This window comes from Siniperca chuatsi, linkage group LG4, assembly GCF_020085105.1.
Source record: "Siniperca chuatsi isolate FFG_IHB_CAS linkage group LG4, ASM2008510v1, whole genome shotgun sequence".
NCBI classification, from domain to species: domain Eukaryota; kingdom Metazoa; phylum Chordata; class Actinopteri; order Centrarchiformes; family Sinipercidae; genus Siniperca; species Siniperca chuatsi.
The window spans coordinates 27,627,180-27,655,118 of record NC_058045.1 but is presented as its reverse complement, the minus strand read 5'-3'; the positions used below and the strand labels follow the sequence as shown (position 1 = coordinate 27,655,118).

The 27,939-nt window shown below is 39.5% G+C and overlaps 1 protein-coding gene across 7 annotated transcripts in view; it reads left to right on the top strand.

Annotated features, from left to right (window-relative positions):
• Positions 1–2,420: 2,420 nt before the first annotated feature.
• The window catches only part of kif21a (kinesin family member 21A), a 57,759-nt gene continuing 32,240 nt past the window's right edge, over positions 2,421–27,939 (top strand). For 4 of the 7 annotated variants that reach the window (XM_044192418.1, XM_044192421.1, XM_044192417.1 and 1 more), the window contains exons 1-2: positions 2,472–2,884; positions 26,519–26,741. In XM_044192418.1, coding sequence (XP_044048353.1) covers positions 2,841–2,884; positions 26,519–26,741 — 267 coding nt within the window. In that variant the 5' untranslated portion in view covers positions 2,472–2,840. Of the gene's footprint in view, positions 2,885–26,518; positions 26,742–27,939 lie in introns of all 7 variants that reach the window. The other 3 variants (XM_044192419.1, XM_044192422.1, XM_044192416.1) reach the window with 2 other exon arrangements.

The following is a 27,939-nucleotide window of genomic DNA, read 5'->3' as shown; positions in this document are numbered from 1 at the left end:
ATATATATATATATATATATATATATATATATATGGAAACACGGAGTCCCATTACAGTCAACAGTAATGCAACAAATAAACGTCTGGAGAGAAATAAGGGAAAATAAATAATAATAAATTATAATTTTGAAAATAAATATCGCACCTTATAACCCAAAAATGTTTTGTCAGTTTTCATTATTACAATCTATAATTTATTTTAATACAATATTTGTAAGTCCTTGACCAGTATATTTAAAGAAGGACGTCAAAGTCTGAAAAAAAATCATCCAATTGATATTGTTGCTTACAGATTTGTTGATGAGTCATGTCCGGCAGTTTTGTCCTGGTAGATGTAGGTAGAATATGTTCAGGTTAGATTGAGTTTAAAATACACCAGCTGATTTCAGCTAAATCAAGGTATTTCTGTGTAATCAGAGCAACGAGATACTTATACTCGTGCTGACAATTAACAATACACGGTAGAATGTGGCAAAAGTTTGGTAAGCAATTCCTATGGAAGCCCAGTATTCACGTTAAATGATGTTACTTTCATGTTTCATGACCTATCATTAGGCTACTGGGCCCTCTGACGGGCAACACCATTCTCTAACCTTTAAACTGCCTTTAAATTCCCAAGCAAAGAGCAGATACTCTGTGGCTTGACCCGGCCTTATATCTATATTGTATCTGCTTAGGATAAACTACATTAGTCGGCCCCCACTGGCTTAATTAGGCAGTTTCATCTGAATGCCATGGTACGCTCAGTAGTCCAGCTGTCATCCCTAGCTCTTCTTACAAATAGCTACTAGTTATATCAGAAAACTCTCTGACCTAAGGCACCTTTAAAGTGTCCTTGAATTTCTGTATGTAGTCATAAAGACATTCAGTGTCAGCACCTAAGAAACTTTAGTTATGTTCCCTGTTCTTGATGTGGTACACCCACTGTCCCATCACTAAATCTGCAGAGCTCTTCAGTGCTCTCGCACAGTATCATGATGATTCAGAGCCACAGGGTGGCACTAAAAGTTCACTTAAGTGAGTAACTAGTGAACTAGCATCATTTACACAGGTCATTACTTCATCGCTAACCTGCAGGTATGTATTTCACAAGCTTTGATTCCACTTTTTAATGTTTCACATGGACATATACAAAAACTTTTTTCTAATTTTAATGTGTCCTTAGCAATATTTCTATATAACTTATAAATTGATTGTAATATGAATATTATCTTGACCCCTTTGCCTTGAACTACACTAAACTACAACAGGCTTTAATGTACTTTGTCATAAAGGACACAAATACTTAATACTGTGTACAGAGCAAAACATAAACGCTGGAAACAATTCTACATTAGTTTTTTGCGTTGAACAATCACCATAAAATAAATCACTAAGATAGTTACTTTCAGAAAAAAATAGGCAGATACCACAAGAAATGAGTAATCTACTAACTTAGAAGGAAGAAATGCTCCCTAGTGTTGAAAGCATTAACATAATGTTTGAATAAAATGTTAATGGATAAAATTACCCCCCAAAAAAAAAGCTTGGATCTGACTTAATAAATGTAAATGTGTGTATGTAGTTTGAAGTTTTGCTTTTCATGATAACAAATATACATTTCGGTAATATGTTATCTTACTCTACTTTGTCCGTTCAGTGCCAGTAGGCCTAAATTAAACCACTTTAGATCCATGTTAATGTTTGCGAGATACAACTTATATCTCTATAAATTATGAAAGTATTATACAAATGTCACGATGTGTTTGTGTGCCTTTATGACATGTTACAAAATAAATCAAACGAATGAATCTAGACTGATTAATAACACCCCAAACATCAATTATGTTTGACTAGTTGACGACAATGCATGTAAAATATTAAGTTAAAAACATGAAGTTAGTGAGCGGACCTTTAGTGAAGATTTGATTGCTAAATTTCCTCATGTACTTTTGTTCAGTTACAGTTAGAAAAACGATCTGACACAGCTTGAACAAAAGGGGAATTACATATCAATACTAAACTGCCAAAAATTATAATACTAAAGTAATAATAAATCATACAAAATAATGAATATCTAAACAAATAAATAAAATAGAACAGAAAAAGTGCCACAAAGATTTCATGTTACATTTAGCAGTACAATTTCCATGTGTTTTAGACACTCTTGACCTTTTTTACTTGTTACTGCTGGGAAGAATTTGAACATTTTGATTTATGTGTGTGGAATTTACCTGATAATTTAATTAAATTAATCTTTTGAGGTGGGAAGCAACAATGTCTTTGTCGCTCAATCGTATAGAGTAACCTAAATCACGTAATTATTCCTTCAAATCTTTATCAAAATTAAAGAGTATTTCCGACTTTTACGCAAAAATGTGCATGACACCCTTGTTATGACGTCAGCCGTTTTCCCCGGAGAGGGCGTGGCTTGCTGACGCATTGCGGCTCCCTCCCCGGTGCGTAAACAGAGCACGGCGGCGCGTGTATGTATTCTTACGTGTGAGTGTGCGCGCGCCCAGCAATGGCTCACCTAGCAGCAGCGGCAGCGGCAGTCTGCATGTGGGCTCGAGCCGGAGTTGAAGCATCTGGGCCGAATTGCGCAGAGATGCGGCGCACGTAGACGCCACATGCGGACACGCCGCCTCAGCTCCTCCCTGATATCATGATTAAAACACCGTTAAGATAATTTTTGTGTTTGTTTTGAAATGGCGGCGCTGAAGTAGAGGTGAGCAGCTCCGTTGCTCGGTCCGCTCGCCTGTCAGGGCAGTGCGCACTTTTTTCTCGCTCTTTTGCCGGCGCAAGCCGCTAACACAGATAAATCCGATTTTTTTTGTTCTTTTTCTATCGATTACTGTACGATGACGACGGGGCAGGATGACAGCTCAGTCCGTGTGGCACTGAGGTAAGTTACTAAAACGTTTTTTTTTTTATTTAATCACCGGGTAAATGCGTAGCTGTCTTAATTGCCCGGTGCCACCTGTCAGTCAGTGCCGCGGGCCTAACAAACACCTGCAGGTCAACAGCAGCATCTGCTGATACACACACACACACACTGTATCTATAAATTATCAGCCTCATTTCATTTCAAGCACGGGTGACCCAGTTCCAGCCGGGTACCTCGTGATGTTGCTACCGGCTTTACAAAGACAGATTGTCGGTGTGTTTGTGGTTCACCTCCGCTGGGATTTGCAGTTTTCCCATAGTGTGATGCACAGTATGTTTTTCTGTCTGTGGACGTCGAAAAACATAAAGCATCACACCCATTTCACAGGTGCGCACACACACGGGCAGTCTTCAGCACACTGGCATGCACGAGGAGGGATGATATCATCTATTGTAACGGCTGAGCTACCCGAGAAAGACAGACAGACAGAGACAGACAGACAGGGTGGGAGAGAGAGAGAGAGAGACAATCAGCCTGCGTGTCTCCAGAAGCCTGGCCTCTCCTCAAAGCCTCCTGCAGAAAGGCAGTTAATCGATGAAAGAAGAGCTTCACTGACAGCCAGGTTTCAAGGAAAGGACAGTAGACCGTTCAGTGCAGCTCCTGTAACACTGTCGAGTCTGCTCTTTGTTTGTAGACATTCAGTGCACGGACCCAGTCGTGGCTCTAGTGATTCAGTCTATTCAGACCTGGTTTTTCAGAAAAGACACAGAATCAGGCTTCTTTTTCCTTTAAGTACATACACTTAATGTGCTATTGTGCTGAAGTAGGCCGCTCCCACCCAGCTGGTGAGGTGGCACAGTGCCTCCCTGTATCCATTCAAGGCCATTCAGAGACCTTTTATCATTATGAAATGACAGATAATGGCTGTATTGTTGCATAAGTCTTGTCCCTTTCCTCTGTGTCCATGTTATTTTCCCGTCATGTCAGTGCTTGCATTTGCTCATTTGTGCCTAATACTCACCCTCATGTGCACTTGTTCACAAAAGTGCATCATCATCATTGTATGTATGTGTGTGTGGAGCATGTTTGCGCAGAGCTTCCTGGTTCCATTTCCACTTTAGAAGGGGAAAATCAACATTTTAATGTTCAAAAACACATACTGGGCTGCTTTTGATGTTTTTTTTCCCCTCTGGGTTTGTTTTATTCTCAGATATGTTGCCTCTAAACATAGTTAATGTGACGTCATGCTAAGACATTCTCTAGCTGAGGTTTGTTTTAGCAGAAAATGTTTAAGTGGGGAAAAGTATCATGAGCAAATGCCATGTTTTGATGTCGGACAGCAAGGGCTTCTTTCTACAGATGCCATTTTGTCATACAGGGAGAAATCCAACGTAAAAGAATCAGAAACACCAATTTCAACACTTAGAATGTCAATAGATGTCAATTTATGTTGAAGGTGCAAAAGGTATCGAGGGAGTTGTATGAAACCACCAGGCTGCCTAACTGAAGCAGAGTAGAACATGCAGGTCGAGGGAAACTGTGTAAACCAAAGCGAACACTGAATTACAAAACAGTTCCAGGAGCGATCTGCAAATCACAAATCAATGTTACTCTGTTATACTGGTAATAGGCATCTGAGTGTGCCACGTCCTCCTCCGGAGACTGTAATGCAGTCAGGTGACTCTACCGACGTAGAATCCATCAGGTGATCTGCTTGTGCCTTTCTGTTTGTCCCTCTGAAGCTGCAAAGCACACCTGTACTAATGTAATTCTATACAATACAATTGCCCTGCAATGAATACTGCCTTGCTGTGAAAGTTCAGTTTATGTTGAGACTACTGTGGTGTTTTAACTCAATGCTGTGGGACAATTTGAGGCTGTAACTTGTAGTGTTGTTTTACTGGACTGGATCTTGGAATATATTGCAATGCAATACAACAAGGCAACAGATTATTTCCTCAAAACTGAAACCACAGAGCTGAATTAACACTTTCCTAATACACAGTCTCAAATGTCATAACACAAATGATTGCGTGGAGCAACATAAAGGACATATAAGCCAGTTTCCTACCCTAATTCTGATACAGGATGTTTGCTGTGAATTGTAAACCAAATTATGGCCACTAACTAAAAACAAAAATACATATAAGTGTGTGTTCAAAATGACTGGCACCTTCTAAAAGAGTCTTAAGAACATGAAAACTGCAGTAAAAGTGTGGACAGCATTCATCCAGTAAGAGGTGAATGTTTTGTGTTCTGGTTCCAGGAACTAAAATTACAGCCCTGATTTTAGCATGCTACATTTCACCAGTTCTTTTTCTAAAACATATAAAACCATAATACCCATAATCTGCAATTTAGAAACATTCAGGATATAATGATGCCTGTAAAACCAGTGTTGTAATTAGTTCGGTGGCGTTTACACATCCGCTTTTTTTTCCCCCTCTGACACCCAGCCCTAGTGATGGGTTTGCAGTGACATGTTGTAACTGCTACCAACTGGCAAAATAGTTTGTCGGGACTGTTGACAAGTCTCACTGTGCACGTGCTCAACCAGTTCAAATTAGGTGTGACAGTTCATTCTCCCAGCTGCTTAAAATCCAAACAAACCCAACTAGTTCCAATATATTTGGGTATGCTTACACCTCACTACACAGGAGTAGGTGTGTGTCAACAAAATGTCTGAAATGTAAATGCAGTGGAAAAAGTGTAGAGCTTATCTTGGAGACCAGTGACTTAATTTAGCAGTTTAAGACATACTGCTTGATCCCAGATTGCATACTACCTTAAACAGGGTTGCTTAAGCACTAAGGGGTCCACTTGAGGTTGTTTAATCGGTTTAAGCTTATCTCAACAGAGGCCGTCCTGTTTTTTCAAACATCCACAAAGGAACGCAAAGCTCAAAACATTTGCTATCAGCTTGCATTAGCGTCCATAGTATGTGTTTACCCATGCACAGGAAGGGGGAGCATTAATGGGGCATTGAGAAAGAGTTACACAATACACCTCCCTGGCTACAGTGTATAGATTGTACAGTAGACGGCTTATTTGCACAAAGCAAGACATCACAATAGTTTGTCTTAACTGGTAGGTGCACATTCAGGGGAAGGGCTCAGGTCAAACTGAGGACTTATTGAACCTGCCTGCTGGGGCGATTACTGCAATACAAAAAAACATAAAGCAGCTATCATTTATTTTCAATGTGGTGACAGATGAGCAGTGTGCATCAAAGCAAGAGGGAGTGACTTAGACTGTAACAACTTTGTGTGCTGCAGTTTAGCTGCTGTTGCCAAGATCATTAATGACTCAATAACACAAAGTCGCCTACGAAATCACAAGACGCATCGTCTCAGCAAAATTCAGTCTTTCTTTTTCTGGTCCCCTGTACGGACTTACTGTTATGCCCTTCAGCTGAGCGTCAAAGTCAACGATGATAATGAAATTAAATACAGTAGGTCCCTAAACCTCTTAAGGTTTGAGTTACAGGCGTACTTTAATGTAATGACACGGAGGCATGCAGCAACTGGTATAAGTAGCTAAGTCTAAGCCCCAGGTTGTAGCTTGTGGTAGAAAAAGCTTGTTAAAATGAGCTGCATGATTAAAGCAGATATCTACTATTACTTAATGACCAGACCAGGCCTTAACTCAGATGACAAGAGACAACAGCTGACAATAGCTGTGGGGGTTACCAGTGCAAGCAGAGACTAGGGGCCTCTCAACTGAGAAGATAAGTGGGGTGCAGAATGATTGAAAAAACATGGGGAAAGAGGGGGTACACCCCCAAACAATTAATGCATTGTGTATTTTAAAGCAGTTATAAGGAATAGGTTTCCTCAAACAGTCCAATATAGCCCAAATGTACTTACTTTGAGTCTTAAATAAAAAAGGCACCCCGTACATTGGTCAGCATTTATATCTAAAAGATAAACCAGGCTTATTTTTCTAACAAAGTGTAAGAGTAGGATACTTATTTGAGCAGAAAGTACTAGTAACATGGGCAGGACCAGTAGAGGACTGGCAGAGGACCAGTGGGAGCTCAGATATGTGACGTTCGGATGCGTGTTCGTTACCCATGGCATCACCATGCAAACACAAAAGCCCAGACGGGTCTAAAGCCTCTCCAGACCTCGTGCTTTGTTCACATCCACTGAGCCAAGCCAGTCTGTCAGGAGTTAGCCGCTGACCTACAGTCCTGTGAATCTGTGTGTATGTATGCGTATATGTAAGTGTGTGTTTGTCTCGAGCTGTTCTCTATTTCCTCACATTGTTGTAACTATTAGTCTGGTGTAATGTTTATACCCAACTGTACTGTAACGGTTTTACGCTTTCACACTGGGAGCTTCTTTAAGCTAAATACTTTGTGCTAAACACCTGCTGATGGTATGGAACACAATACACAAATTAACAGTTTCATGTAGTCACAGAAATTCAATCCGAGCTGAACAAACACAAATCCCTATATCACTGCATATAACTCAGGGGTCTTCCAAGAATTGCTTGATGTGACTACACATTTTCTGCATTACATTATATCCTAAATTTGCAGGTGAATATGTATTTAACACCCTATGTTGGTGTTGTTTTGGAAGTGGAACAGTATTGTCACATTCTTTTAGAAGAGCCCTTTAACTGCAGTAGAGCTGAAACCAGACTTAATTTAGGATGTACTGCAAATAGCTGAAGTCGTTTTTCAAGCAAAAATCCAAAACATTACCTAGTTTCAGCTTCGCAAATGTGAGGATTTGCTGCTTTTCTTTGTCTTGTCTGATAGTAAATGGAAATCTCTTGGCTTTGTACTGTTGGTGAGACAAAACAAGCAATTTGAAGACATCACCATGGACTTAAGGAAATTGTGAAATAGTACCATTTTCTGACATTTTATAGACTGACGATTAAATTATTTATTAATTAGAGAGAATAATCGGCAGATTAATCGAGGCAGGCATCTTGAGGCCATGAATAACTATCTTTGGGTACAGTGTAGTGATGGAAGGGGATCAGTTGCAATAGATAGACACACACTTTATTTATCCCTGGGGCGAAATTTGCAATATTCAGTATTTAAAAAAATAAATAACAAACAACAGAAACCACTGTTCATGGTTGTTTTATGTGGACTGTCAAACCTACCAACCCCTAATATTTAAAACATCAGTCCAAACTATAAAATGAGATTCAGCTTGGAAAATTCTGCTTCAGGTATAGCTCAACTATGTTGTCAATAATAGTGGATTTTGTTCCAATAAAATCCTCTACATTGCCACCGGGGAGTCTGGGTTACTCTTTGTTGCCTTGTCTGGAGTGAGGAGTGTTGGCTCTGACCTTTTTGTTGTTTCCAACTCTGCGTCTTCGTGCCATGATCGACATTCTTTTATTGGAAAAATGGCCTGAGGGGAGTTCGCATCGTGCTGTTTTACTTCTCTACACATGCCGCTTGTCTTTTTAAGTGTTAGCCAAAGTGTTAAAGTGTTAGCCATGTTACCCAGACGGAAGCTATGAATAACACCTACTTTGCCTGCAGCACTAGTTGAAGGAGCAGTGTGTGTTTCTAACAAGGGAGCTGGAGCTCAACAGAGGCTTTGAATAGACTCCGCTCATTACAGTGTAAGATAAACTGACCTTATATCACTTTGCATTTTATGGTACTGTAAGTAGTGCACTCAGGCTGCCAGACAATATTATTTTATAGTGTTGCCGTTAGAGTTGTGATAGACAGTTGTAATCAAGCCTTCAGCTGATACTATTTATAAACATAAATGCAACAATTAACTTAGCTTACAGTCCTTGTTTAGTCTATAAAATGTCAAAAAATAGTGAAATGTGTCCTTTTACAAGTATCCAGAGCTTGAGGTGATGGCTTTTGGTTTGCTTGTTTTGCCCAAACAGTCCAAAACCCAAAGATATTCAATTTACAATGATACAAAAAAGCTCATTCTCACATTTAAGAAGCTGCGACTAGTTAATGTTTGGCATTTCTGCTTGATAAATGACTTCAATTATTAATTAATTATCAACAGTGTTGGTTAGGGTTAGTTACTTTTTTCAGCTCTAATCCCTGCATTTCCAAAAAAATAAGTGTTTACAGCTTAAACAGTTAGTCAGTGCATTGATTAGTCAGTCATCAGAAAAAGTTATCAATTAAAGATGCCAAGCATTTTCTGGCTCCAGCTTCTCAAATGTGAATATTTGCAACTTTTTTTTTGTTTCATCTCTTTGTAAATTGAATACCTTTGGGGTTTAGACTGTTGGTCGGACAAAACAAGCAGTTTGAAGACGTCGCCTGGGTCTCTGGGAAACTAAAAGACTAAAAGATTAATCAAAAAAAGAAAAACACTAGCTTTTTCATGAGGAAAATTATCATTACTTTCACCCCTACAAACATCCACAACAAATTTGGGGATCTATATAGTTCTATATCAGGACTATAGACTTATCTCTGCAGCAGGACTCCAATTATCAGATATTCAAATTATCTTTAGTAACTGACTTTGTCATGGTGACATGCTGCCCTGTAACACAGTAATTTGAGTGAAACCCAGATACATTTCCAGTGTTTAGCCGTCATGACCCTCTTTCTAGACAGAAGGCTCTTCCATTACTATACTAAGCATAGCCTACACTTAAACTCGACTTGCCCCAAAATAGACTCACGACTGGCCGCAGCATTGCTGGAAGACCTCAGTTATCTATATCACGACCTCTAAGGAGTCAGCGCATTTCTTCCAGACGCATCTGCACCGATGCGGAGAGCCTTCAGCTGCGGAGCCGCACGCACCACATGTGGCCACGTTTGTAACAAGGAATGGATCCCTGACCTCCTTAGGAAACAAACTGGTCATGCAAAATAAATTGGATGTAATTATAGAGTAGCTTACATGTACGCCACACCCATGCAAATATGTTGTTCTTTCTGCTGCTGCCTTTTGTTTTTCTCCGCTGCACTTTACTTACTACTTTTTTTGTGTGTACCTTTCTTTCTTTCTTTCTTTCTTTCTTTCTTTCTTTCTTTCTTTCTTTCTTTCTTTCTTTCTTTCTTTCTTTCTTTCTTTCTTTCTTTCTTTCTTTCTTTCTTTCTTTCTTTCTTTCTTTCCTTCCTTCCTTCCTTCCTTCCTTCCTTCCTTCCTTCCTTCCTTCCTTCCTTCCTTCCTTCCTTCCTTCCTTCCTTCCTTCCTTCCTTCCTTCCTTCCTTCCTTCCTTCCTTCCTTCCTTCCTTCCTTCCTTCCTTTCTTTCTTTCTTTCTTTCTTTCCTTCCCTCACCTCCAACACAACTCAATTTGTGTTATCAGCCTTTTCCTCACTGTACAGATCTGTCCCATTAAGGGCTCAGCTAAAATGGATGAGGTCTAAATGTGGAACTGATGTGGATGTAACTTAACTTCCATCATCAAGCTGCCAGCAGAACATCACAAATAGGCCTCAGACAGTCACAAATAGCTCTGTTTGCATAGTGAGCTGCCACTTTGTTATTTATGCCAAGCGGTTGTCTCTGCGGTTAATAGGTAGGGATGTATTTTCTATGTAAGGTGAGCTGGTCTTCATGAATCAGGTTTGTCTGTCTGCCCGACCATTAAACGTGATATGTGAGGTTATAGCTGTGGTATCTCCGATCACTGGCCTAATTTGGATTATTCAACTTAAAACTGTCTTTAAGCCACTTTATTAAAAATGTACGATTGGCCTAATGGAGGTGGTAAAATAAAAACGTTGTACTCCCATGTAACATCTCAGATGGGACATCTGTCAATTATTTTTACAATGAATCTATAAAATGAGTCCAACGTGGCGTCTCCAGATGGCTTGTTTTATCCAACCAACACTCTAAAACTTAAAGATATTCAATTTACAGTGATATGTAACAAAGAAAAGCGGAAAATTAGTACAGTTGCTAAACATTTTTTTAAATCATTTTTGCTTGATAAATGACTTAAATGATTTCTCAATTCACAGAATTGTTACTGATTACTTTTCTGTCGATGAACTTATTGTTTTTGATCGTGAAAATAATCAGCAGATTAACTGATCATGGAAATATCTGTTAGTTGTTGCAGCCCTGCTTGAAAAGTGATAAATGCTTCTTCCTTGTTTTGATATCGATTAAACTTGGAGGGGTGATGTACAGTGAAGTTGTCAGACACCTTCCTGTGCACCTAAAATGCAGGCGTGGATTAAAACTGCGCCGAAGGCAGCATATGCAAATGAACCTTCACCACCTGCTGGCATCATGTAGCAGCTGTCTGAATCTGCATATTCATGAGGCGTTAGTAATTAGAATTTTGCTGCAGGTGTGAACACTCAACACGGGTGGTGTCTTTGTTAAGCGTTTCAGTGTTGATTGGCTACCCACTGGCAAATAATGGCAAAAAAAATAAAATCATATCTGACAGAGATGCAAAAGAGTTAACTGTGGAGCCGAACTGACTTCCACTCGACCTCGACTGGTGTGTTTACCTAACCTATTATCTGCTATCTGGCTGCCTTGAAAGCTGCAGATGGCGGCTGGCTGGTGTGTGTCCCTCACACACACACACACACACACACACACACACATGCACATATATACATACACTCGCACTCTCTCCACATTTCCAAGGCTAGCTTTTGTGTTGCTGGCCTATGGACACAGAGACGGGACTCCTGTGTCAACACCACATGATTGAATGACACAGCAGTCCAGGCCTGAAATTGCCTGACGGGCAGTGAAGTGGAATTTTTGAGAAAATTCCATACTTGCTCCCAAATACAACAATTATTATTTTTCTTTTCTTTTCTTTGGTAAATTGGTTGATATCGTTTTGTCTGGCTAAGTCGTCTGTGGTGACTGTTTTGAAGGTTTGGACTGAACTTACAGTACCTGTTGATGTTATTGAGTAGATGGACAGACCAAGCTCTGTAAAACAGGCGTGTAATGTTTGCAGCCATTCTGTTTTGAGCTTATTATCTGTGTCACAGTACAAATCAAAGGGTGACTGATAGGGATTTTTGAGGACACATTCAATAATTTTAACATCTTTTAATATTTTTTTTTCTCATTAACAAAACTCATTTAGGGTTAGCAATGCTTTTTAAGGGAGGGTGACCGACCCATCTATTCAATTGCAGGTATATTAGGCTTTTAAATGCTGAAGTAGTGTACAAAAAGGGAAAAGAAAAGTGGTTGAGGGTCCAAACATGAAGCTCAACATCTGGCCAGGGACCGCTTTGTGGCATGTTATTCCTCCTAATGAATAAAGGCACTAAATGGCCAAAAAAGAAAATGAATGTATAAAATGTGCCAAAATACTGAAAAAGCCTCCCGTAGACTGTTTCTGCAGCTGTTGTCAGAGAGGAATCCCAGTTTTGAATATTGGTATTGAATGATACACTTTGCAGATTTCTAAAAATTTGACAAACACCCATTGCTAGCCTGATATATAGGCAAACATTTATACCTCTTTGACTCAAGTCAAAAGCACCCAGATGGACATGTCGCTGCTACTGGAGAACATTTTGCATAATTTAAAATGTCACCTTTGCAGCAGCAAGAAAACCAGCTCTAGTTTTGGACTGCTGGCTATGGATTTAAATGTTTTAAATATACCTTTTTATAATGTGTTTAAAAAGCAGTATGAATCACTCGTAATTGGGCTTACAGTGATGTTTACTGGCTTAATTGCTAACAATAGCTAGCTGTTGTTTTTAGGCTCTGCTGCTGTTATATGAGATGCTTGACATCATATTGTCAGCCCTATATTAGTGATGCCAGATAACTGTCTACAGTAAGAGTTTATTCGTTGTGTTAGATGATCCAAATTTAATTAAACACCTCTCATATTAGGTTTAACGTGTGCGCGTGTGTGTTTGGGTGAGTGGTTTCCACTCCTGAAAAGGATGCATCGTTCATAGCACACAGATGTGTCCACAAATAAAGTGTGTCAACCAGGCTGGAAAAAGAGAGAGGCTTTAAAAACATTACTGAAAACTGATGGTACGGCAATGTGATAAGTGAAAAGTCTGATCTGCTCTCTTTTCTGTGGCCATATTCACACCAGGCATTGTTTGGATCAAACTCGGGTACATTTTACGCTTCAGTCAGATTTGTTGTGGCAGGTGTGAACAGGCGATTTTAAATGTAACAGCAATGAGGTGACTGGAGATTTTGGCTCATGGCCCTCTTCCAAGCGAACTGCAGAGAAACAGTACGGTTTAACTGTCTTTGCCACAAATGTCTGTAAACTTGCAAGTGACAAATCCACGGGACTTTTAATAATAAAACAAATAAAATGCAAAAAAGTGAAGTTTTGCCTTAAGGGAAATAAACCTTGGTTGTGACTAGGGCTGCACGATATGTAAAAAAAAAAAAAATCACATTGTGATTATTTTGACAGAATTTGCGATTGATTCACAATTAGTGTGAATGATCACAATGTTCATTTTCACTGAAAAAACTTAAAATTAAGATTATGTGACATTTGTTGGGGTCTGTACCAAACAAACATGTAGGCCAGGGCATCTCTGCAGCACTACAGTACTACATTATAATGTTGTTTTGTCACACATTTTATCTTCATCAAAAATTGCAGCTTCTGCGATTTGGATATTATGTACTTGGCCATTTCGATAATATTACGAGTAATTGTGCAGCCCTAGTTGTGACCAAAATATACTTAATAGGTATAATTAAACACTAAATTTAGGTTGCACTGACATTTTAAAATGCTTGATGTTATCTTTAGTACTGGTCTAATTTCTTCTTCAGCTTAGAGTAGGCTATCTTGAGAAAAGTCAGCACAGGTAACCAGAATAAGCAGCTGCTTTTTGGCATATGTTGTTAGCTAGCTATCTAAGCTGCAGGCTAATTTAACAGAGCAACCAGTGCTAATGACAACATGCAACAAGCTGGCATTATCAAAATACAGATTTAGATATGAGGGACGTTAGATATGTTTAGAAACAAAGTACGCTGCTAAATCCACTGTTGCCCAAGAAACTGTTGCCCACAAATTTGGCCACCAAATGATATTTTTCACCACCTGAAAGCCCTGTATTGAAAATTGTGTATGCATGTGTGCATACATGTTCCCTCCAACACCGACCTCAGCCTGCCTGCTAGTTTTTCCTCTCCATGTTGACAGCTACAGATGATCCCTCGCTGACACCTCCTGTTGCCTAACCTTCCCCTTTCCTCCCCGCCCCTGATAATGATGGGGTGGTCTGCTCCCTGACCCTTGACCTGCAGGAAGCAGTAAAGCCGTTATCAGCGTGCCACGGGGACTTGGCGCAGCCTTGTTTGTTTTTTGAAAGCACATTTTCCGAAAGGCTGACAAGCTCAAGGATCAGTGGGACATCCATGCATATCCAAAGCTTTCTGAACCAATGAGCTCAGGTCAGCAGCAGTGAAGTGTCAGCCTCCATGAACCTGGTGTGCAGATTGTAAAACACAGGCAGTGTGCCCTGGCAGAGGCCTGGATGTGTGTCTTTGTTTTTGCAAGCTCTGGCCTCGTGTAAAAATATGTGATGAATTTGTTCTCTGTATTTACTGTTGCTCTGTACCACACCTAGTGACAAGTTTATATAGATAAAACCATTTTAAAAATAAATCTGACTCAATTCGAAGTTGGGTTCAGTTGCACATTGTTCGGTTTAGTAATCAGCAGGTGGACGACTGAGCTGATGATACCTGTGGTTACAGCTTTGCTTGTTAAATAACAATAAAACAAATGGGTCTTTCCCTCTTGAACCCTAAGCATTCTTACTTAGGGAATGGATACTAGCGCAAATATATCTGATTTTGCTATTGAAGCAAAACAATACTTTTCTATCTTAAGTTGATGAATACAAACATGTTTTTCCTCAAATGTTAAATGTTGTCTAAACATAAGCAGCCGTGTGATCCAAATGAAATACAGTCTTAATTTGGCACAAATCGTGATTTAGGGGCAGCTGTGGCTTAGAGGTAGAGCGGGTCGTCCACTAATCAGAAGGTTGGCGGTTCAGGGCTGACTTCCCCCGCCCCACGTCTCGAAGTGTCCTTGGGCAAGATACTGAATCCCAAATTGCTCCCGAGGGCTGTGCCTTCGGTGTGTGAGTGTGTGTGGTAATGAGTTAGTTTCTTTGGACTGATGAGCAGTTGGCACCTGCCGGAAGTGTGTGAATAGGGTGAATGTGATATGTAGTGTGAAGGGCTTTGAGTGGTCGAAAGACTAGAAAGGAGCTTTACAAGTAAGTAAAGATTACAAATCTGATCAGGCATTTGATTTCATTTTTATTTACTTGATAGTTTTTGATCCTCTGTCCTGCAGACCACATTTGAGTCAAGTATTGAGGTTTGATCTGCTCTATTCTTGCTAACTCCCCAAAGTTTATACAGTATGTCGAGGGCAGAGCTGTCTTTTGGGGCAAGTCTAAGTCAAGTCTCAAGCTGTCATGTCTCAGGTCCTTGACAGCAAGTCAGGTCATAGTCAAGTCTTTAATAACCCCAACGTACCTATCCCTCTAACCCCTAGAAAATGGATATGTAGATGTATAGTTATTTTATTTGTTATTAATCTAATTTAGTGTTTTTAAAAAAAAAATTATTTTATTTCCTATTTTACTATTTAATTTATTTATTTATCTATTTATTTGTTTTACTTATTCCTATTTAATTATGTCATAGAAAACTAATGGATAACATGATATCACTGAGAATAAAAAAAGGTTCAGGTCTTTCATATGACCATTAAATGACTCGCCATTTTAACACTTTCCTTTTAAAGCGGTGTTGATACTGTTTTTGTTACTTTCTACTTGTGTGACCATGCCTGTCTGTCGCTGTTGGATTTATTTATTATTCTCAGTCAAGTCCCAAGTCCTAATTTTTGTCATTAAAGTCTGACTTTAGTTTTCAGCTCTGTTCAGGGAATGCTTGATAGCGTCTTTTGATATGAGGACATAAAATATCGATCTTCTCTTTATACTCTGAGTTGTCAGTTGGGGTATCTGGTAATAAGTGCATCAATGTCAAGCCCTATGTCTCAGTACTATCATATTTCTCTGCAGGAATGTTCTGGTTTCAGCTCTTTATTACAGTTTTTAAGCTTTGCAGGAGGACTTAAGTTTGTTTATGTTGAAGTTATTAGAAATTTTTTTAAGGGCTTCTAAGTTTCTGTTACTGAGGTACACAGAACCCTCCCACTTCCCTTAGGGTTTGGCATTAAGATGTTTGACAGTTTTAGAGGCACATTTATTTTTCTTTCCTATCTGAATTAAGGGCCTAGGGAGAGTGGATAGGTAGATTACAGAGTACAATCATAACAGATTTTGGGCTATATTGACATAGTTCAATAGTCTACATATTTGTCAGTTTCCATAGAAATGTCTTATTTTTAGCATTTGTTATTTGAAAATGTTTATGTAAGAAATTGCTGATTAAAACTGACTAACTGATGTCAAAACTTGATATAATTGATGCAGAACCGGCACTGAAGAAGGCCTTAGCACTTGACCCGAAGCTCAGCTTTGGGCTAATTAATATTTCATATCCTCTAAATGTTGGATTTTTAACCCAGACTGAGTTGGCGGCTTTGTGCAATTAACAGAGCGTATAACTAAGGCCTGGCTTAAGCGGTTGCACTGGAAAAGAGGTGAAATTATCCCTGTGGGTAAAGAATAATTATATGATAAACCCTTTTTGACGCTCATGCGTTAGTCACGAGGATGGAGGCACAGAGAAAATGTTGTGTCTAATTCACCGGCTGGGTTGGCAGTGAATTAACCTCATCCTGAGGGCTTTGATGGGTGGCAGGATGCTGAGCGAGTTTGTCTCTGCCCCTCCTCCTGGCATCTTTTAGTCAGCCAGACCAGCATTATATCCTGCTGGGATCGGATTATGACTTAAATTCTTGGCTTCTGTTACCGGTCACCATGACAACCCCATCCTTTATATCACGCAGAGTACAGACCGTTTCAGTGCTGCACAGACATAAAGACATATTAGTACAGTATTAGGAAATATTAAATCTCCACAGATATGAAGTTAAAGCTTTAATCAGTGATGGATTTGTTTTTGACTGTGGCACAAATTACATGTGCAGCTTGTGGTTTTCTTGCAGCTCGTCTGTGGCCTGGTGTTAAAGTAGACGGTGCTCTGAGCTCTTTGTCTGGTGCAGTAGGTGGTCCTGTCTGGCTGAATGGGCAGAGCATGAAACCACTTTTAGCAGGGCTTTTGATACTAAAAATGTACCGTCTCATTGTACTGCAAGGCACTTTACAAGCATCCACCAAAGCTGCAGAGGATCTTTGTTGTGCAGTTATCCTGGATTGGTACTGAAGACAGGCCCAACTACACAGATTGTAAAAGAAAACTAAGATTTCTTTTTTTTTTTTGCTAGGCAGTTTCATTTTAGGCTGTAGCCAAATTGTAATTGTCAGCAAGCGTGCTGGGAAAAGCAGGACTGTATATTCATATCCACTTCTGTATATTAATGTCCTGCTTCTGCACTATGAGGTGCCTCACTCGCCTCAAAATACACACAGGCTTTAAGTGTTTCACAGTTTTGTGAAACCCAGATATCATTCCAGCTCCCACAGTGTGAAGTCTTTCTCTTTAAACCTGCACACAAACATACACTGACATACACGCCAGCTGAGCTCTGTTAATCCCCGGACTGCAGAGGTGATTTCGTGCATACATGTGTAATATGCAACCACTGCCAGCATGCAACATCTTCATATGATGGCAGCAGAAGTACAATATAGTGCAGCTAAAGTATGACAGTAACTGTACCTCATTAGTTTATGTTGTCTAAGTTCTGTGGGAATGTTTGTAAAAACAAAGATGCAGTAAAATGTTATGTATAAAGCCAGACCTCACTGTAATAGTAAGTTAGAAAGAAGGGTTTTAAGAAGGAACTTGAGAGGTTATTCTAACGCCTGAAAAATAAATAAGCAAAATAAATATTCTTTAACGTTTAGTACGAATATTCAAGTGAAGTGAGATTTATTGTTTTACTGGTCAATGTACGAGCTAATGTTTTTCAATATCATACAGTATGTTTGGTTTTGAAGTCATTGTTACTACTGTATAACTCTATTATGTACTGTATGTATAGTGTAAGTTGAAAAATTTTTGAATTAGTACTATAGTTTCTATTTACCAGGAAAAGTAGTTGTTGGTCAGGTAACAACTAACAGATTCAAACAATAGCCTTGTGTACATCCACAAAAACCTTAATGTGACGGTGCTGGATATGAAAATCGATGCAATAAAATGGATCAATATTATCTACATACTGGAATCTGAGCTTGCTTTTAAGATAGGCTTTAATTATGAAGTTTTAAATTAACGTTTTGCCTGAGAGTTTTGATCAAAATGTCACGAGTAAAACCTGTCTTATACAACAAGTGAGCACTGACTACAAGTTGCAGATACTACTTTTCCAGTTAATACAGCTTTTGCAGTAATTTCATATGTAGGACACTGTCCTTCACATACAGATGCAATAAACAGTGATGTCTGATGTAGTCGTTGTCCTGCTCTTTATTTCCTCTGGTGATTTTTGGGATCTATGACTTCTCCCTTGTGGTGTTTGAAAGGCCTTTTCTGAGGTTGCCTTACACATAGTTAAGTTGTATTTTCAAATACTTGGAAAATGGTCTCACCCAAGGCCCCAATGACAGAGGGGCGGAGTTTGCCATTTTAGGACAGTGATTGACAGGAAGATTAAGACAAACAACAGCAAAGAGCTGCAAAGGCAATTAATTACATGTTCTTGTAATTTGTAACTTACCTGACCAGTTCTGAACTGTCCTGATGTGTTAAACCGAAAAAATAAACCCCACCCTTCTGGCAGATGATGTTCAAAATTATTTTCTAGTGTGTCCCACAGCGAGTGAAAGGTGAGAAAGGAAACAGATGAAGGCCGATGGCCTCGGAGCAACCACCTGCCCTATCAAAGCTACTCTTTCCCTGCTGCCTCACTACGATTACAACCGCAAGGAGGCATGTGCAGTGTAGACGCCAGCCTGCAGTGTCTGGCAACGAGCCAAGTGTGACACACACACTTTCTCTCTTATTACCTTTTCTCTCTTCTGCACACACTCTTTCTCTCTGACCTTCACACAGGCTTACTTGTCTCCTCTATGAAGGACAGTGAGACGTTATACTTAAAGTTGAGCGGGCAGCCCAGTGGCAGGTGACATCATCGCCAAGCAACCGCACTGCTGCTCTCAGCAAATCTCCACATAAAGATCTAGCCTGTTCACTCTCCAGTCTGCAGTGACCACTGGGAGTGGAGCTTTAGCTTTTGTGTGTTTGGCTTTGATTTTTGGCTGTGTGTGCATGAACAAGGGTTGCTCTGAATTTTTCTTTTTTTTTTTTCTCCTCCTCTCTATCTAAGCAGTAGCCAGGTTCTCTGCAGTGAGGCAGGCACAAACCTAAATCACTGTGAAAGAACTACGGCTTCACAAGTTTAGTGTGTATCATAGTCTCGTGATGAGATTTCATGTATATAATAATTGAAATCAGTGAATGGAAACAACAGAAATCATTTTCCTTAAACATTTAATATTCACAGAAGCATTTTTTTATGCTAGTGCAATAAAAAGCAATAGAAATATATATTATTATAAATAATAAATATATTATATTTATAACATAATGACAGGCTTGACATAATTCACTCTGTGGGAGAGTGAATTATGTCAAGCCTGTCATCCAAAAAATGTCTTGTCTTAATTGTTAATTTTTTCTTTTTCTTTGTCTTTTTAGATGGAAACATATAAATATGACCACCAGATATGATAAGAATAAGAGTTTCCTGACTACTAATTGGTTCTTAAAATAACTTCTTTTGTCTGGTATGCAAGATTTGCATTTATTTGGTGCCATCTATCCGTTGCACATCCTTAAATCTCATTTTATTTCTGCAGTGATGCGCGGCACCCGTAATGATTTGAGTGCAGTGAGGAGGAGGTTTGTTGTAGCAGATTTGGGAGTGCTCCGGTGTCCACAGCTGAACCAACAGCTCAGAAAGAAGCTGTGAAAGGGCACACTTTTTAGAAAGTACAGATAAAAGAAAGCGTCTTTAACTGCTGTGTTCTGAACCGTGTTTCTAGACCGACTTGAACCCAGACTGTCATTGAGTCAGTTCAATATAGAGCCCCAAATGTGTGTTTGTTGTTTTTAGCTCTCTGTGTTTGTATCTGAATCCGTTACTTGCTGACGATCGCCAGACAACAGGTCTCTGCTGCAGAGACGTCATGACCCTTGACCCTGACCCTCACCTGAACTCTGACCTCGACTCCTCCACTAACGCTCAAAATCCATAGCCCCTAAAATAGACGAGACACCACAACTGTTTTTTATGGCTGGCACTGATACAGTGTGGCTCAGTTTACTCTGCATTTTACAAATTAAACCACTTTGGCTTCAATCATTTTTTTAAAATCTATTTCCCTTTTGAACATACTATTATTCACTTGTGTTTTACAAAAAACTAATGAGCTGGCCATGGGGCCTTATTTAGTGTGGGAAGTGGGGGTGGACAATATGGTTGAAATCAATATCACAATTTTAGCAAGAATACTTTTCAGATTTTCCTGTGTAAAAGAAAACAACAACTCAATTTGTTTTAATAAAAATGCGCTTTATCATTAATTTGGACAACCAAATTTTGTAAAACAGTAACACAATATGTTTATATCATCATGATACAACATAGTACATCTGAAAGTCGACACTGTAATTTAAATCTTGGTCAGCCCTTGTAAAAATTATGTCTATATTTTTGTTACATAAATATAAAATTCCTACGTCACTCCAAAAACAACTAAAGCCTGGCAAATGCTATTGTGATTATTGAAGACTAAGCTATCTAATATTAATGTTTGCATTAATGAGAAACTAATCTCCACCAAAATCCTGATGGTACAGCAAGCAAGAGAAGTCTCAGAGAATAAATTTGGGAAATGCCATCAGATTCCCGGGTGTGAAAGTACTGTGGAAGAGTGTTGAAACAGACAGGATTACACACCCAATTAGTGACACCTCCCCCTTGTGGTTACTGGAAAGGATTAGATTTCTAGAACACTCTTACAGGCCAAGGAAACATGTAATTGGTTGAATACGGTGAATTTGACATGGAAGCTAATTGATTTTCTGTCTGGGATCATGGTTATTGTGCATTTAAACAACAGCGCTGTGAGATCCAAACAACAGAACGCGAGCTCTGCAGACTAACTGAGAAGGATTAAAGAGGAGATTTGTTATGTTTCTTTGTATACTCTTGTTACCCAGGGTTTGTATTCTGAGCATGTAGGACTTCCTTTGAGTATCACATCCAAACAGCCACTCTCACTCATACCTGAAGGATGCTCAGTACTGCGACAGTTGTGTGTCGTTACCTCAGCAGCTCTACTGCAGCAGATGGTTTGCTTATAGATCCTCAGTGGCTGCTTGTTGTGCCAATAACCAGATTAGTATCATAAATAGAAAAAGATAATTGGGGCATGCCTAGACTTAAAATCCTAAGTTATGTAACGTGACTTTGGTAAGCTGTGCACCTAATTTACTTAAACCTGAAGCTTATTTTCTAGTTGTACTGAAGATAGTTGGGAAAACAAACTTTGTGCACATCGTTCATGTACTCAAAGTGCAGTAAGGGCTGGCAGCTCCTGGTCTGACCAGTTCACTTGTGTGCTGACTTTGATTAGATTTAAACCAACTTCTAACCTTGGTTAAAACTAGCTAACCAAAGCAAAACTACCCCCCGGGGACTGTCAGCGGCTACTTTATAACGAAGTCTCAATTAATACTGAAGCAGCTTCTTGACGGGCTGAGTTTGCTCCTTCTCTTATTCTCGTTGTTCAGCAGTGCTTTGTCTCACATGATTCATCATGCTCTTAAATTTATATTTTTCAATGCAGCTTTTTAGGCTGTCTAAATACTTTAGACTGCCTGCTGTAGAATGAGATTGCCTGGAAAAATCTTCAATATATTTACATGAAAGTAAACACAAAGTGTTTGTCAAGTGTTGCTTTTACAGTTTAGCTGTTCAGCTGCTGCTGTATCATTACATTGAAGGCGGTTTCGTCAAGTGTCAGAGATACAGCAGCCTGAAAATGTTACAACAAATACTCTCAACCCTTGAGGGACTGTGTATTACCAAAAACAGCCTGCTGAAGAATAAAGAATAGTTAGCAATTTAAGGTAGTATCTTTTGTCTGTTACCCCACTCACTGTTATTTGCGGACATGTCATGACCTCCAGGCAGGACATTACCTCTCCTCCCTCGCCTCCGTCCAGCCGTGTAATCCTGCAGCCGTGGCGTTGGTGTCAGCGCTGGGATTCAGTGTCGCACAGATGGACACAATGGCCGCACTGTACTGCCCTCACAGCATTGTTCTCCACTGAACTTGGAGGCACAATGAGGCCCTTATCCACACAGGACAGAGAGACTGGCAGGCCCGCTGTCAGGTGCTTTTCTTCCAAGCCGGTTTGTGAGCTGAACCCATGAGGAGAGTTTGTTTGAAACAACAGAGTGATACTTTTCTGAAAGATTGGCCCACTCGGTCACAATTAAGCACAGTGTGAGGAGAACATAGATGCGGAAATTATTAATTTTCTGCTGTGTAACATGCTAACTCTTGGCTTGTTAGATTAATCCTGGCCCTTGAGTATCAAAGCCCTGCTGGGTTTTTTTTCTCCTAACAGCAAATTACTGGCATTGTATTAATCAGTTGAGGTTAAAAGTAGAACAGCTCTATATCTTGTTCAAAAGTAGATTCCTGCACACTGCTCTTGGAAGGTTATTTATTGAATCAGTACATGAAACTAACGTTTCGGTCCCTACAGACCATTTTTCATAAAATAAGTTCTCATGTTCTCATCATCTCTAACCAACTCATACTCTGAGGCTGGGTATGCTCAAAGAGTGCCGTTCATTGAACACGCTCATGTTTTTGGTGAACGGTGAACTGAACGTATCCGTTTGCAACTAGTGAATGTGAGCGTCGTTCACTCCCGCACTGTGTTTTACGGCACCCGGCATGACGGTGTTTTGGGTCACAGAATCTGATGGGTCACAGATTTTTGAAACGACACATCGAGCTGAAGCATCCGACCATTCTTGAGAAATATCTGCGAGTGAATGATGATCACAAGAAATCATTAACAAAGGGTAAGACGAGCCAACAGCTGCAAAGTTCCTCCGCCCAAGTCAAACTCACAGCATTTTGTAAAGGAAAAAAAACCTGGAAGAAATGAACATGAACTAGATCATTTTTTGGTACTTAGTTCAAAATTGAACTAGTGAACTAGTTCATTTTAATCTGTCTGAAGTGAACTTTGAGCTAGCTCTTGTGAAGGAGGAAGGCCTGAAGGGACTGAAACATTAGTTTATTGTACTGATTCAGTAAATGTTTTGAATGTAAGAACATTGTGCAGATGCTGAGCCTCTCCCCAGTGTACCTGCATAAGAAATAATGGATGTGCTGTGAAGTCTTTTTCCTAATTTGCTAAAAGGTAGGGCTAATGTAAATATATATCACAATATGACACATTTATGACACTTAATAATTAAAACAAAAACTTCAATAAATCATTGAGTTTGAAATCATTAATAGTTAAAATGAAAACGATATGATCATATTGAGATATGATTCCAGACATTTGATAAACAATAATATTGAATGATTGCGAACTACTTTTTATTTTGTTGTCTTATTATATGACTTGATTAAAAAATTCTTAGAAGTTAATGCCATTACTTTAATATAACTAATATAGTTACATATAATTGTATATAACTTTATAACTGTTGTCAGGTTTACATTTACCTTCACCAAACAACAACGTTGGAAGGAGGTTATTTTCAACCTGTATGTCTCAAAATGTTACAAACCGATTTGGCTAAAATTGGATTCTTATGTTAGACAGTTAAGACGGGGTGATTTGGTGATGTTGAACACTTGCCTCAGGTTTTCATTGGCAACCCTAGGTCAGCAGAATTCCTGAGGATTTTCTTATTTAAGCTTTTTCACTTGTATAACTTCCATGCTGACATTCAAAAAGTGCCTTCGTCTCTGTTGTCTGTGTCCTTGAATGCAGCCCCTCTGTGTGTGTACAACTGTTGGTTACACCATCTTTCTTCCAGAAAAGAAATAAATGCTCACTTTCATTGCAGAATGAACACACAATGCGACTGTCTCTTCCTCTCTCACATCCACATTAAACTAGTTAATCCTTGCCAGATTTCAGTTGGCCAACATTCAGGATTACTAAAATTCAGCATTTCAGCTTTGTCAGACTAAAGCAGAACATATTAACCCAGCTGGCAGGTTTTATGAGACAAAGTATTGGGTCAGAGTCGGATGTTGACCCTGCACTCTTGTACAAAAACCACACATCTGCAGCAGATGAAAATGTATGAAATGAAGAAACAAGTTCAGTAGTATATTCCTGTGATTTAAGATGGTCAAAATAATATTTGTTTAGCAAGTGGAGAAAGCTAAATATAGATTTACTGGAGATCTTTATGGATTTCAGCATTTACATCTGAAGGAGGTTTGTTTAATGCGTTTCTAATGGCCGGGTGCCAAAAATATGTCAGTGCTGCATTATAATTACCACGTATGAACAAACTCTGTCTCCAGAGTTTACTGCTTAATGAAGCAGCTCCATGATTATGCTAACTTATTCAGCAGCATGGTTAGAAAGATTATAGTGTGATTTCACAGGTTTGATCCCCACAGCAACCATTGTGCTTGTCAGCAGCTACAGTAACTGTGCATCCTGTTAATGCGTCCCTGAACATAAAAATGGGACACTCTACCTACTCAGGCATGAATTGTTCTAAACAAGACTGTGTAAAAACTAAATATGTTGGAGGTGTTGGTAGTTGTTGGTAAGACCTGTTTGTATTCAGATGAAGACTGAGCTGTTGTAGCATATTAACATTTGGGTGTGGTTTTCTTGTAAACTTTTAAAGGTCCTTGGGAATCCCTGCCAAGTACCCCCTGTTGCTGAAATGTTTTAAAAACCCTTTGTTGTATGTAAATAATAAGCAGACAGTAACGTGGTATTGCTGCACAGTCGTTTCTGTACTTTCTTACCCCTTGAAGGTCTTTTTTTTTTTTTTTTTTTTTTTTTTTTTTTTTTAAGGCTATAAAATCAACAGATGGCTAAAGCAATTGTGTAACAGCTCAACACAGAGTTGATAATAAGTTTATCTATATAGCACCTTTCAAGAGCAGACGTCACAAAGTGCTTTACTACTACAACAACAACGTTGTAGTGTAGTTGTGTAACATACAGATGTCCTGATCAAGTTTTATTGCCCTGATCCGAGTCCTTTAATATTGGGTATCTGTCGATACCGAGTCCGATCCGACTGAAGTGGATAAAACACAGTAAAGGAGCGGCTTCATTCCAGCCGATACGATCCATAGAAATATGCTCGGATCGGCCTCCGATGCCGATTCTTACGGATGACTGACTTTTGAAAGCCATCTGTAATTGAATACTGCAACACTGAGGATCAAATTAAAAAGGTGTTTACACAAAATATCTGAGAGTTCACTCCAGTCCCCAAAGCAGCATCAAAACACGTCGTGTTTTCAAGTTTCTTTTTTCTTAATTCTTCACTGGCTGACTGTAATAATACTGATCTTTACTCTTTTCTAGTTTGATTATGCATACACAGGGTAAGAACTAAAGTTTTAGCTGTGTTTATTTGTAAGGTTGTATTTCCTTTCCTGATGTTTTTCTCAGTATTCTCCTTTTTTATTTTGTAGAGCTATTATACACTAATTGTATATTTACAAATAAATGTTGAATTTAATCAGATTTGGCACCAGAACTCTTATTTATTTATTTATTTATTTTTGGCTGGCTCAGTGGTTTGGGTGTGGGTTGAAATTTTCTTCCATTGCTTCCACTGCTGGATGTGTGATGCCAACCATTTCTACTGCTTTAGGCTGCATTTTTCTCTATTTTTCTTGCCCAGATTGAATCAACGTAAGCTCTCACGAATGAGTTATGGAGCCTTACAAGGGACAGTAGTTGTGTTTTGTAACAAAAGGGAGTATTAAATGTTTCAAATTATTGAGGGGCGTTATTTTCCTTTTTTATTTTTTAATTTCATGTATCCTTCATAACACCCTGGCATACACAAAAATAAAAATTGCATCACGTTAAACACAAGTGGCCACCTTATTAGGTATACCTGTAAAATCTATTGCAATCCAGTACAACAGTTACAGCCATAAATTCTACCTTTTTAGAAAGAAAATAATGTCCAGTTTTGATTAACACTGTCAGAGGTGTTAATTTAACTATGTTTATTATTAAGTTTGTAGTTAGTGATGTTGAACTGGACTGCATTATACTGAGGTGTTTCTAATGTTTCGCCCACCCCATTTACACACACGGGTGGGGGGGGGATATTAGAAACACATTTCAATATAACGCAGTCCAATACAAAAACACCACTTACTACGACCTCAGTGATAAACATACAGTTGAATTAACACTTCTCGGAAAGTTGTAACTAAAACTGGTCGATATGTGGCAGATCTGTTGTACTGGATTGCTTTTGATTGTATAGGTGTACCGTATGAAGTGTCCAGGGGGTGTACTTCCTCATTGTGTACCTCAACATGCTCTCATCTCTTGTCTTTTTCCCATGTTTGCTGCAGGATTCGTCCTCAGCTGGCCAGGGAGAAGATAGAGGGATGTCACATCTGTACATATGTGATGCCCGGGGAGCCTCAGGTGATCCTGGGGAAAGACAAGGCCTTCACCTACGACTACATGTTCGACATGGACTCCAAGCAGGACGACATCTACACCAGCTGCACGGAGAAGCTGATCGAGGGCTGCTTCGAGGGCTACAACGCCACCGTCTTTGCCTACGGACAGGCGAGTCTTTGTCCTCAGTGTTACAGCTGCGGTGCTGATGGTGCTTTATAGCTGGGTGGATGTAGTGAAATGAACTGTGTGCATTTGTGTGTTTGAGAAGAGAAGGGGGTGTTTGAGAGGTGGAGAGTGTTGACATTTGGGCAAAAGGAGCAAGAAAGCAAATGAGTGCATTTCCCAAAACTATTCCTTTTTAATAAGAATGTTTATTTTCGGATTTCAATATGTATGACAATATGGCAGTATGTCAACTTAATCTCCGAGGGCTTTACAGTCTATAAAACACCCTCTATCCTGAGACCCCTGATTTGGATAAGAAACAAAACTCCAGTAATAAAAGGAAAGAGAGGCCTCAGAAAGAGCAGCAGAGGGCGATCCCTCTTCCCGGATGAATAAACATGCAATGAGAGGACACAGAAGTAGCAGTTGTAGAACTACAATAGAGCAGTGAATCCCAGCCAGCGGTACTTGCACCCCCGGGGTACTTCTGCAGTTGTCTGGGGGGAATGTGGCAAGTTTGTGGAGTAGCTTTGCTAATTAGGGAAAAAAAAGTTGACTCTGTCACCTTGGGCTTCAGGAAATTCTTATGGGCATTTTTTGGTTTTCAGACATTTAATAGATCAAACAATTAATTAAGATAATAATCTGCAGATTAATGGATACTGAAAATCATCATTAATTTTAGCCCTACTCCTCTTTTTCTTCAGGTACTTCACCTTCTCTTCCACTACTCCCTCCCTCTTCGCTTCCATCACCAAGTTCACCACATGGAAATAACACGGAAGTTTGGGCCTCATAACGCCCCTCCTCCCCTTTACCTCCCCCACTGCTTAGGTTGCTGTGGCGACAGAGCTCCTCCTCTGCGGCACTCGCACGATTCAAAGTGAAGTCAAGTTGCCCACACACCTTTTAGACAGCTATACATCTCTAATGGGTGTCCATATTAACCCATATCTCCCCAGTAACTGCTTCTGTCACTACCGGCCTACTTCTGACAGCACATTCACACAGGCCGCCGTTGGTTTGACCTGGATCAGACCTGGACTAATCTAGATTTAGTCTGACCCACTCGGCTGCATCACAAGAACTCTGCCCAGTTGGGTTGCAGATATAAACAGTAATGATGTAGAGAGTAAATTTCCTGTCTTATCAAAAGGACTTTGGTATCTGGTGTGTATCATTTTGAGATTGTTTTTTTTTG